The sequence below is a fragment of the Ranitomeya variabilis genome, chromosome 4 (assembly GCF_051348905.1).
Source record: "Ranitomeya variabilis isolate aRanVar5 chromosome 4, aRanVar5.hap1, whole genome shotgun sequence".
NCBI classification, from domain to species: domain Eukaryota; kingdom Metazoa; phylum Chordata; class Amphibia; order Anura; family Dendrobatidae; genus Ranitomeya; species Ranitomeya variabilis.
In genome coordinates this window covers 527,994,748-528,007,452 of record NC_135235.1, presented here as the reverse complement: position 1 = coordinate 528,007,452, position 12,705 = coordinate 527,994,748, and the positions used below count along the sequence as shown (strand labels likewise).

The window sequence follows — 12,705 nt, the reverse complement described above, 5'->3', positions numbered from 1 at the left end:
ATATTCTCAGAAATGCCGTGTAAACGAACCACATTCTGAAAGAACACAGGAACCAGATCGGAAGAGGAAGGCAGCTTAGGCAAAGGCACCAAATGGACCATTTTAGAAAAGCGATCACATACCACCCAGATGACAGACATGCCCTGAGACACCGGGAGATCTGAAATGAAATCCATGGAAATGTGTGTCCAAGGCCTCTTCGGGACAGGCAAGGGCAAGAGCAACCCGCTGGCATGAGAACAGCAAGGCTTAGCTCGAGCACAAGTCCCACAGGACTGCACAAATGACCGCACATCCCGTGACAAGGAAGGCCACCAAAAGGACCTAGCCACCAGATCTCTGGTGCCAAAAATTCCCGGATGCCCTGCCAACACCGAGGAATGAACCTCGGAAATGACTCTGCTGGTCCACTTATCAGGAACAAACAGTCTGTCAGGTGGACAAGAGTCAGGTCTACCAGCCTGAAATCTCTGCAACACACGTCGCAAATCAGGAGAAATGGCCGACAAGATAACTCCCTCTTTAAGAATACCAACTGGTTCTGCGACTCCAGGAGAGTCAGGCACAAAGCTCCTTGAAAGAGCATCAGCCTTCACATTCTTTGAACCTGGTAAATACGAGACCACAAAGTCAAAACGGGAGAAAAACAATGACCAGCGGGCCTGTCTAGGATTCAGGCGTTTAGCAGACTCGAGATACATCAAATTTTTGTGATCAGTCAAGACCACCACACGATGCTTAGCACCCTCGAGCCAATGACGCCACTCCTCAAATGCCCACTTCATGGCCAGCAACTCCCGATTGCCAACATCATAATTCCGCTCAGCAGGTGAAAACTTCCTAGAGAAGAAAGCACATGGTCTCATTACCGAGCAACCAGGGCCTCTCTGCGACAAAACGGCCCCTGCCCCAATCTCAGAAGCATCCACTTCGACCTGAAAGGGAAGTGAGACATCAGGCTGGCACAAAACAGGCGCCGAAGTAAACCGGCGCTTCAACTCTTGGAACGCCTCCACGGCTGCAGGAGCCCAGTTAGCAACATCAGAACCTTTCTTGGTCATATCCGTCAAAGGTTTAACAACGCTAGAAAAATTAGCGATAAAATGACGGTAGAAGTTCGCAAAACCCAAGAACTTCTGAAGACTTTTAACTGACGTGGGTTGAGTCCAATCATGAATAGCTCGGACCTTGACTGGGTCCATCTCCACAGCAGAAGGGGAAAAAATAAACCCCAAAAAGGGAACCTTCTGTACTCCAAAGAGACACTTTGCGCCCTTAACAAACAAAGCATTCTCACGCAAAACCTGAAACACCATCCTGACCTGCTCCAAATGTGAGTCCCAATCTTCAGAGAAAACCAGAATATCATCCAGATAAACAATCATAAATTTATCCAGATACTTCCGGAAAATATCATGCATAAAGGACTGAAACACTGAGGGAGCATTAGAGAGCCCAAAAGGCATCACCAAGTACTCAAAATGACCTTCGGGCGTATTAAATGCTGTCTTCCATTCATCTCCTTGCTTAATGCGCACAAGGTTGTACGCACCACGAAGATCTATCTTGGTGAACCACTTGGCACCTTTAATCCGGGCAAACAAGTCCGACAACAAAAGCAAAGGATACTGAAATTTAACAGTGATTTTATTCAGAAGCCGATAGTCAATACAAGGTCTCAAAGATCCGTCCTTCTTGGCCACAAAAAAAAATCCCGCACCAAGAGGGGAAGAGGATGGACGGATATGCCCCTTCTCCAGAGACTCCTTGATATACGAACGCATTGCGGCATGCTCAGGTACAGACAGATTAAATAGTCTTCCCTTAGGAAATTTACTACCTGGAATCAAATCTATAGCGCAGTCACAGTCCCTATGAGGAGGCAGAGCACTGGACCTGGACTCGCTGAATACATCCTGATAATCAGACAAATACTCAGGAACTTCCGAAGGAGTAGAGGAAGCAATAGACACCGGCGGGGAATCAGCATGAATTCCCTGACAGCCCCAACTTGGATTCACACATAGTGTCTGTAGACATGTAGCATAAGATCCGACAACCCCTTTAAGGATGAGCCGCTACTCATGGGCCACTGCTGTGTGCTTGCCCCCCAGGCCAAAATTTGCCAGTCAGCCCCTGATGACATGCCTATATCTGTGTCTCCTCCTCCTTTTACACCTCCACCTCTTTTCTTTTCGCATGACTATGTGTAGTTGTGACTTTTCCATGTGTTTGTTGTGTCTTCTGAGCAGTTTGTCAGCTTTTGGACACCTTTTAAGTTGTTTTCTATGTGTTTTCCATGTGTTTGTATGTGTTTGTGTTTGCCTGCCATTGGTTTCAATTGGGTTCGACGGTGTTCGTCGAACAGTTCGGCGAACATCTCCCTGTCCAACGAACCGAACTCGAACACTAGGGAGGTGGCTCATCTCTAGTTGTAAACTCTCCATGTGCCACCATACCTAATTAATAATAGAGTGTGGAATGAAACATGCCAAATGAAGAATTCTATTGTGCCACATTAAGGCCATGTGCACACATTCAGGATTTCTTGCAGAAATTTCCTGAGCAAAACAGGACATTTTCTGCAAGAAATCCGCATGCGTTTTTCTCGCGTTTTTGCCGCGTTTTTGGTGTGTTTTTTTGCAGATTTTTCCGGAGGTTCCCAATGCAATAATATAGTGGGAAATCCGCAAAATTAATGAACATGCTGCGTTTTTTACCGCGATGTGTTTTTTTCGCGGAAAAAAAACGCTTCATGTGCACAAAAATTGCGGAATGCATTCTAAATGATGGGATGTATAATATATGCGTTTTTTCGTGTTTTTATAGCAAAAAAAACCGCGAAAAAAACGCGAAAAATCTGCAACGTGTGCACACAGCCTAAAGGAATCTTTAATATCTTTGTTTTTATTATGTATACCCCTCCTCACATGTAAAGCGCCATGGAATAAATGGCGCTATAACAATAAATAATAATAATAATATCGCTGTATGCATTAGTCAGTGGATTTTTATCAAATTTTTCATACTCAACTGGAAACATGAAGTAAGAGTGGCTGCAAAGCAAAAGAAATTGTTTGAATGTTTTTTTTTAATTTTGCTTCTCCTTTCCGGACTCCTGTGTGAACACAGCGCGCTGTGGCTGGAAGCGCTGCCACTAAGTGTCAAAGCAAGCGGGGATGTGGCAGAGCGTGACGTCACTGGCACTGCGTAACGGTCTCTCAGAATGGCCAAAAAAACAACGCGTTTCAAAGGAGACGCCATGAAGAAGGACCTCATCTCCTTTGAAACGCATCAGTTTTTTGTTCAATCCGAGAGCCCGTAACACAGTGCCAGTGACGTCACGCTCTGCCACGCTTCCGGCCGAAGAGCGCCATGTACGTACATCTCTTGCAAGCTCCAGGGAGGTACCGCTAATGGGAGGACGCTTGCAAAATACATCCCCTGCTCCACTAGGATGTAGTCAGTATCCAGTGCTAAGATGGAAGTGGCAACTCATTCATCCCAGTAAGTATCGCACTCTGAACAGCACTTTTGTCTATGTGGTATTATGTACAGATAATTCTAGTGGTTGACGGTTTTTAGTCATACAGGATTCACTCACTATTTAAATTGTGCAGTAGCGCAGTAATTTTTTGCATTGATATATATTTTCAGTAGTGTGCACAGGATGGCACACAGAGCAGCTTCAGTCACTAGCAGCCTGTGAGCGGCAGTGTGTTTTGTTTGTGTTTTTTGTAGTAATAATTATATTAGGAAATACCTCCAATTAGAAATGTAGTATAGTTCTTCAGATTCGACATGTCGCTTACCCCATGTGCAAGGTATTGCAGTAGTTTATGTATCCATGATTACGACCACTCATATAGTGACAGCTAGCTGTTAGTGGTCATAGCTAGGGTTGAGCAACTTTTACTTTTTCAGGATCGAGTCGGGTTTCGCGAAACCCGACTTTGTCAAAAGTCAGGTCGGGTGAAATCGGCCGATTATTGCGAAAAGTCGGGGATCCGACCGAAACACGAAACCCATTGCAAGTCAATGGAGAATCAAAGTCGGCAGTAAATGGAGGACAAGAAAACACCAACAGAGCCCATTTTAATGCCCAAAACATCAATTCTTGTTACTTAAGCTTGTCAATCTCAATTTACCTTATAATAATAGTTAGCCATTGAAAATTTGAGAGTCATTTGGCAACAGTTGTGAGGGGAGTAGGGCTGGCTCAAGTTTTTTGTGGGCCCAGGAAACGCGGACTACGTCACGGCGGTGGTGCAGGGAGAGGTAAGTATTTCAACTTTGCAAGTGCTGTGATCCTGAGCAAGCAGGGGGGACACACTCGTTCGCATTGCCACTGGCACAGGGCCCCTCAAAGTACGGCGTTGTGATTGACGGCGGGGGCGCCTCCCACCGGCAGAGACACTTTTGCATACTATGAGGGGTCCTGTGCCAGTGACGTCGCCAACGAGTATGCCCCCCCACCTGTTGAAGGAACCTGCACTTTAATCTGCACCCTCCTCTTTGTCCCCGTGTAAGGTGGTATAGTATGCGGGAAGGGGAACCAGACTTTCTGCAGGGTCAGATACTGGCTATGTAGAGTGCAAGGGGAATGTAGTGGTCTGGGTCAATGTACCGGCAGACTCATCTAGCAGTGGCTGGGCAATGGGCAGGATGAGGAGGAAACACAGATATAGGCCCAAAGAATAAAGTAGGCTAAATACAGTTCAAAATTGGTAACAGGAGTAAACAGGCAGCACTGCTTTGTTCAGTGGAGGAGAACAGCAAGGAGCGGCAGACACCGTTAGTAGGCCCAACCAAACCAGTAGGCCAAATGCAGTTTTAAAATTCCTATAGGCCGAAAGCCTGAAGATTGAAGCTCAGGAGAAAAACACAGGAGAATACCAAGGAGCGGCAGACACTGTTAGTAGGCCCAACCAAACTAGTAGGCCAAATGCACTTTAATATGTGATATCGGCTGCAAATTGAGGCTCTGCTTTGTGCAGTGAAGGACAGCTGTATTGAGTGGCGCAGACAGACACGTATTAGGCTTAAATTAAAAAAGTTGGCTCAATGCAGTTTAAAATTGGTTACAGGGGTACACAGGCGGCAGAGTGTTGTTAAGCGGAGGACGATTGTCAGGACTGGAGTGGCCCAGACAGACTTATTAGGCCTAAAATAAAAAAGTAGGCTCAATGCAGTTCAAAATGGGTAACAGGGGTACACAGGCAGCATTGTTTTGGTCAGCGGAGGACGATTAGTAGGAGTGGCGCAGACAGACTTACTAGGCCTAAAATAAAAAAGTTGGCTCAATGCAGTTCAAAATGGGTAACGGGTACACAGGCAGCATTGTTTTGGTCAGCGGAAGACGATTAGTAGGAGTGGCACAGACAGACTTACTAGGCCTAAAATAAAAAAGTTGGCTCAATGCAGTTTAAAATGGGTAACAGGGGTACACAGGCAGCACTGGTTTGGTCAGCAGAGGACGATTGCTAGGAGTGGCGCAGACAGACTTACTAGGCCTAAAATAAAAAAGTAGGCTCAATGCAGTTCAAAATGGGTAACGGGTACACAGGCAGCATTGTTTTGGCAGCGGAGGACGATTAGTAGGAGTGGCGCAGACAGACTTACTAGGCCTAAAATAACAAAGTAGGCTCAATGCAGTTCAAAATGGGTAACAGGGGTACACGGGCAGCATTGTTTTGGTCAGCGGAGGACGATTGCTAGGAGTGGCGCAGACAGACTTACTAGGCCTAAAATAAAAAAGTTGGCTCAATGCAGTTCAAAATGGGTAACGGGTACACAGGCAGCACTGGTTTGGTCAGCGGAGGACGATTGCTAGGAGTGGCGCAGACAGACTTACTAGGCCTAAAATAAAAAAGTAGGCTCAATGCAGTTCAAAATGGGTAACGGGTACACAGGCAGCATTATTTTGGTCAGCGGAGGACGATTAGTAGGAGTGGCGCAGACAGATTTACTAGGCCTAAAATAAAAAAGTTGGCTCAATGCAGTTTAAAATGGATAACAGGGGTACACAGGCAGCACTGGTTTGCTCAGCGGAGGACGATTGCTAGCAGTGGCGCAGACAGACTTACTAGGCCTAAAATAAAAAAGTAGGCTCAATGCAGTTCAAAATGGGTAACGGGTACACAGGCAGCATTGTTTTGGTCAGCGGAGGACGATTAGTAGGAGTGGCGCAGACAGACTTACTAGGCCTAAAATAAAAAAGTTGGCTCAATGCAGTTCAAAATGGGTAACGGGTACACAGGCAGCATTGTTTTGGTCAGCGGAGGACGATTAGTAGGAGTGGCGCAGACAGACTTACTTGGCCTAAAATAAAAAAGTTGGCTCAATGCAGTTCAAAATGGGTAACGGGTACACAGGCAGCATTGTTTTGGTCAGCGGAGGACGATTAGTAGGAGTGGCGCAGACAGACTTACTAGGCCTAAAATAAAAAAGTTGGCTCAATGCAGTTTAAAATGGGTAACAGGGGTACACAGGCAGCACTGGTTTGGTCAGCGGAGGACGATTAGTAGGAGTGGTGCAGACAGACTTACTAGGCCTAAAATAAAAAAGTTGGCTCAATGCAGTTCTAAACTGGTAACAGGAGTAAACTGGTGGCACTGCTTTGTTCAGTGGAGGACAACTGGAATAAGTGGCTGACACAGTACGTTGGCCTAAATAGTAAAGCGGGCTAAATGTCTGCAAAAAAAATGTTCGTAAATAAACAGGTGGCAAAGCAACGTACAGGGGTGGGTTCCTCTGCTGAGTACCAGATAGTGGTAGTTCGCGCACAGTATTCACAGGTCAAAATGGAGGGCATGGTCCCTGTATATATTTACTATCATCTCTCAATTTGAATTGGCAGTGCCATTGAAGGATTTAACAGCACCGACTAAACAGCGGTGGAGCACTGTTTGAGCTGGGGGGGAACACTCTCTGGTGGGCTGCGGTACTGGCCCAGGGCCCCTCATATTACGACGGTGTGTCTGACGTTGGGTGTGCACCCCCACCGCCAGAGACACTTAATTGTACGATGAGGGGCCCTGTGCCAGAGCCGTCGGCCAAAAGTGGGCACACCCACCTGTCCAGACAAACGGCACTCGCATGGGTGCTTGCGCCAAGTGGTGACCACGGGCCCGTGGGGGGAGTCAGCCCATTTAGGGAGGTGTTAAAAATGGCCTATGGTGGACTTTCAGCAGCAGCAAATGGAGGAATTGGAGCAGTCAGTAAGAGGAGTCCAAAAGCAAGACCTTTTTAAAGGAAAACTACATGTCAGCAGGGGAAGGTGGGGCAAAAGAATGTGAAATCCATGATTGGTTCATTTTAATGAAGGTTAGATCATCAACATTTTGGGTAGCCAGACGTGTCCTTTTTTCGGTCAGTATTGAACCAGCAGCACTGAAGACTCTTTCTGATAGCACACTGGCAGCAGGGCAAGCGAGCTCCTGTAATGCATATTCTGCCAATTCAGGCCAGGTGTCTAGTTTAGATGCCCAGTAATCAAAGGGGAATGACCTATGAGGGAGAACATCGATAAGGGAGGAAAAGTAGTTTGTAACCATACTGGACAAATGCTGTCTCCTGTCACTTTGAATCGATGCAGCAGTACCTGTCGTGTCAGCGGTCATTGAAAAATCACTCCACAACCTTGTCATAAAACCCCTCTTTCCAACGCCACTTCGGATTTCTGCACCGCTAGCACCTCTGCCATGTTGCCCCCTACGACTCGTGTGAGAACCATCACCGCCGCTGTGTGCTGGGAATGCCAGAACCAAACGGTCTACAAGAGTTGCTTGTTTGGTAGCCAATAATTGCTCTAGGTTCTCATGTGGCATGATATTTTGCAATTTCCCTTTGTAGCGTGGATCCATTAGGCAGGCCAACCAGTAATCGTCATCGGTCATCATTTTGACAATGCGGGGGTCCCTTTTTAGGATACGCAAGGCATACTCAGCCATGTGGGCCAATGTTCCAGGTGTCAATTCACTGCTTCTACTGGGTTGAGGAGCACTTTCTTGCAAATCTACATCACAAGTGTCCCGCAAGAAACCTGTACCAGATCTTGCAACGGCACCAGTTTCTATTGCCCCCTGAGAAGCTCCCTCCTCCCATACATATTCAGCCCCATCATCCTCCTCCTCATCCTCTTCGTCCGCCACCTCGTCCTGGACAGTTCCCTGACCAGACAATGGCTGACTGTCATCAAGGCTTCCCTCCTCCTCGGCTGCAGACGCCTGCTCCTTAATGTGCGTCAAACTTTGCATCAGCAGACGCATAAGTGGGATGCTCATGCTTATGATGGCGTCGTCTGCACTTACCAGCCGTGTGCATTCCTCAAAACACTGAAGGACTTGACAGAGGTCTTGTAGCTTGGACCACTGCACACCAGACAACTCCATGTCTGCCATCCAACTGCCTGCCCGTGTATGCGTATCCTCCCACAAATAAATGACAGCACGCCTCTGTTCACACAGCCTCTGAACCATGTGCAGTGTGGAGTTCCACCTTGTTGCAACATCTATAATTAGGCGTTGCTGTGGAAGATTTAGCGATCGCTGATGGTTCAGCTTACGGCTGGAGTGTACGGGCGACCGGCGGATGTGCGAACAAAGTTTTCGCACCTTCAGGAGCAGGGCTGGTAACTCCGGATAATTTTTCAGGAAGCACTGCACCACCAGGTTCAAAGTGTGAGCCAAGCAAGGTATGTGTTTAAGTTGTGAAAGGGCTATGGCAGCCATAAAATTCCTTCCGTTATCACTGACTACCTTGCCTGCCTCAAGATGTACACTGCCCAGCCATGACTCACTTTCTTGCTGCAAGAACTCGGCCAGTATTTCCGCGGTGTGTCTGTTGTCGCCCAAACACTTCATTTCCAACACAGCCTGCTGACGCTTACCACTAGGTGTCCCATAATGCGACAACTCGTGTGCAACACTGGCAGCTGCGGATGGAGTTGCCAGGCGACTGCACTCTGTGGACGAGCTGTCGCTTCTGGAGGAGGAGGAGGAGGAGGAGGAGGGGTGTCGAACACCTACTGCCAACTGTTTCCTAGACCGTGGGCTAGGCAGAACTGTCCCACTATGGCTGTCCCCTGTGGACCCTGCATCCACCACATTAACCCAGTGTGCCGTGATGGACACGTAACGTCCCTGGCCATGCCTACTGGTCCATGCATCTGTGGTGAGGTGCACCTTTCCACTGACAGACTGCCTCAGTGCATGGACAATGCGGTCTTTGACATGCTGGTGGAGGGCTGGGATGGCTTTTCTCGCAAAGAAGTGGCGACTGGGTAGGTCATAGCGTGGTACTGCGTAGGCCATCAGGTCTTTGAAAGCTTTGCTTTCGACCAACCGGTAGGGCATCATCTCTAACAAGATTAATCTGACAATGTGGGCGTTCAAACCCTGTGTACGCGGATGAGAGGATGAGTACTTTCTTTTCCTCACGAGAGTCTCTTCTAGGGTGAGCTGGACAGGAGACCTGCAGATGGTGGAACTAGCGGTGGTGGTGGTGGTGGTGGTGGACACGGCGGATTGAGAGACAGTTGGTGATGTTGGCCTACATACAGTACTTCCTACCAATAACCTTCTGATTCCCTGCCTGCTTTGGCCTTGCGACGATCCCTCCACATTTGCTGCTGGTGGTGTCCGAAGCGGTGGGCTTACAGTGAGGGAAGCAATGTGGTGTTGCTCACTACCTTCATTCTGACCAGGTGCACCAACGGTACAGGACGTTTGGTAATTAGTCCAGGCTTGCAAGTGCATGCTGGTTAAATGTCTACGCATGCACGTTGTATTTACATTTTGAAGAATCTTCCCTCTGCTAAAGGTCTTTGAGCATTTCTTACAGATCACTTTAGACTGATCATTGGGATCTTGGTCAAAAAAATGCCACACTGCACTCTTCCTACTATGGAATTCCTTTTCAGGCATTGCACGCTGTGCAACTTTCAGCGGTTGGCCACGCTGTCCTAAAACTGTTTTTGTCACACGTTTTGGGCCTGATACGGGCCTGGCTGATGACAGCTGTTGCGATGTAGATTGGTGTTGCTGCTGATAACCCTCCTCCGCTTGTGAGCTAGTGCCAGCAGCACCCTCTTCCCCCAATGGCTGCCAATCTGGGTCAAGAACTGGGTCATCTATCACCTCCTCCTCCACAATGTCATGTGCACCTTCCTCAGTGTCACCGTGTAAGCCGGTGCTATAGCATTCGGGACAGGGCACCATAGTCTCATCAGGGTCAGATTCTGGCTCAGGAAACTGCGAGGTCAATGTAGTGATCTGAGTCAATGGAACAGCATCATAATCTAGCTGTGGCTGTGCATCAGTGCACTCCATGTCCGATTCTTCTTGTAATGGGCAGTGTACAATTTCCCTTTCTAACCCTGGCACGGTATGGGTAAAGAGCTCCATGGAGTAACCTGTAGTGTCGCCTGATGCATCCTTCACTTTTGGTTTGGGAGAAGGACACAAGAAACGTCTTTTTCCGGACCGGAAGCATCCACTGACGACTGGCTGCTCTTAGATTTTGAACTTTGGGAAGAGGAGGCGAAAGAGCTAGAGGCTGAGTCAGCAAGGAAAGACAAAACTTTTTCCTGCTGCTCCGGCTTTAAAAGCTGTTTTCCTACTCCCAGGTAAGGGAGCCTTCGAGGCCTTGTGTAGCCAGACGATGACGCAGGCTCAACACCTCCAGCCTTAGGTGCTACTGTGCTTTTGCCACTACCACCAGATGCAGCACCACCACCACCATCAGTACTAGCTGGCAACCCCTGCCCATGGCCTCTTCCACCAGACTTCCTCATTTTTTTAGGGGGAGACACTGAACCACAACTCTGTCCCAGTGGTATAACACAACACTATGAACGTGGCAGAAAGTGGCTGCCTGATATACGACACACTAGCAGCACTGCAGAATATAAACTGTGTGAGAAATACTATCTCACTTTTGGGGGGAGACACTGAACCACAACTCTGGCCCAGTGGTATAACACAACACTATGAATGTGGCAGAAAGTGGCTGCCTGATATACGACACACTAGCAGTACAGCAGAATATAAACTGTGTGAGAAATACTATCTCACTTTTGGGGGGAGACACTGAACCACAACTCTGGCCCAGTGGTATAACACAACACTATGAACGTGGCAGAAAGTGGCTGCCTGATATATGACACACTAGCAGTACTGCAGAATATAAACTGTGTGAGAAATACTATCTCACTTTTGGGGGGAGACACTGAACCACAACTCTGGCCCAGTGGTATAACACAACACTATGAACGTGGCAGAAAGTGGCTGCCTGATATACGACACACTAGCAGTACTGCAGAATATAAACTGTGTGAGAAATACTATCTCACTTTTGGGGGGAGACACTGAACCACAACTCTGGCCCAGTGGTATAACACAACACTATGAATGTGGCAGAAAGTGGCTGCCTGATATACGACACACTAGCAGTACAGCAGAATATAAACTGTGTGAGAATTACTATCTCACTTTTGGGGGGAGACACTGAACCACAGCTCTGGCCCAGTGGTATAACACAACACTATGAACGTGGCAGAAAGTGGCTGTAATTATTATTAAAAAAAATAAAATCACTGCAATAACACGCTCCCTAGTCCCTACAATGATCTCAGGACAAGTATGGCAGCAATAACCATCAGTACTAGCTGGCAACCCCTGCCCATGGCCTCTTCCACCAGACTTCCTCATTTTTTTAGGGGGAGACACTGAACCACAACTCTGTCCCAATGGTATAACACAACACTATGAACGTGGCAGAAAGTGGCTGCCTGATATACGACACACTAGCAGTACTGCAGAATATAAACTGTGTGAGAAATACTATCTCACTTTTGGGGGGAGACACTGAACCACAACTCTGGCCCAGTGGTATAACACAACACTATGAACGTGGCAGAAAGTGGCTGCCTGATATACGACACACTAGCAGTACTGCAGAATATAAACTGTGTGAGAAATACTATCTCACTTTTGGGGGGAGACACTGAACCACAACTCTGTCCCAGTGGTATAACACAACACTATGAACGTGGCAGAAAGTGGCTGCCTGATATACGACACACTAGCAGTACTGCAGAATATAAACTGTGTGAGAAATACTATCTCACTTTTGGGGGGAGACACTGAACCACAACTCTGGCCCAGTGGTATAACACAACACTATGAATGTGGCAGAAAGTGGCTGCCTGATATACGACACACTAGCAGTACAGCAGAATATAAACTGTGTGAGAATTACTATCTCACTTTTGGGGGGAGACACTGAACCACAGCTCTGTCCCAGTGGTATAACACAACACTATGAACGTGGCAGAAAGTGGCTGCCTGATATACGACACACTAGCAGTACAGCAGAATATAAACTGTGTGAGAATTACTATCTCACTTTTGGGGGGAGAAACTGAACCACAATTCTGGCACAGTGGTATAACACAACACTATGAACGTGGCAGAAAGTGGCTGTAATTATTATTAAAAAAAAAAAATAAAAATCACTGCAATAACACGCTCCCTAGTCCCTACAATGATCTCAGGACAAGTATGGCAGCAATAAAAAGGACTTCAGAACAAAAAAGTGTGGACAAATAAACAAGACAGGTAACTGTGCAGAAAGGAGCAACAGGATTTTTGCTTTGAAAAAAGCAGTTGGTTTGCACAGCACCGTGCACACAGCTATGCAACT

At 47.3% G+C, this 12,705-nt stretch overlaps 1 protein-coding gene across 1 annotated transcript in view; it reads right to left on the bottom strand.

The window, feature by feature from the left end:
* LOC143767015 (zinc finger BED domain-containing protein 4-like) overlaps positions 1-12,496 on the bottom strand; it is a 30,612-nt gene extending 18,116 nt beyond the window's left edge. Inside the window, exons 1-2 of the mRNA XM_077255033.1 lie at positions 12,147-12,496; positions 8,022-10,812 (exon numbers count right to left, since the gene is read on the bottom strand). Of these exons, the coding sequence (XP_077111148.1) occupies positions 8,022-10,406 (2,385 nt within the window). The 5' untranslated portion in view covers positions 10,407-10,812; positions 12,147-12,496. The remainder of the gene's footprint in view (positions 1-8,021; positions 10,813-12,146) is intronic.
* Between the last annotated feature and the right edge of the window lie 209 nt (positions 12,497-12,705).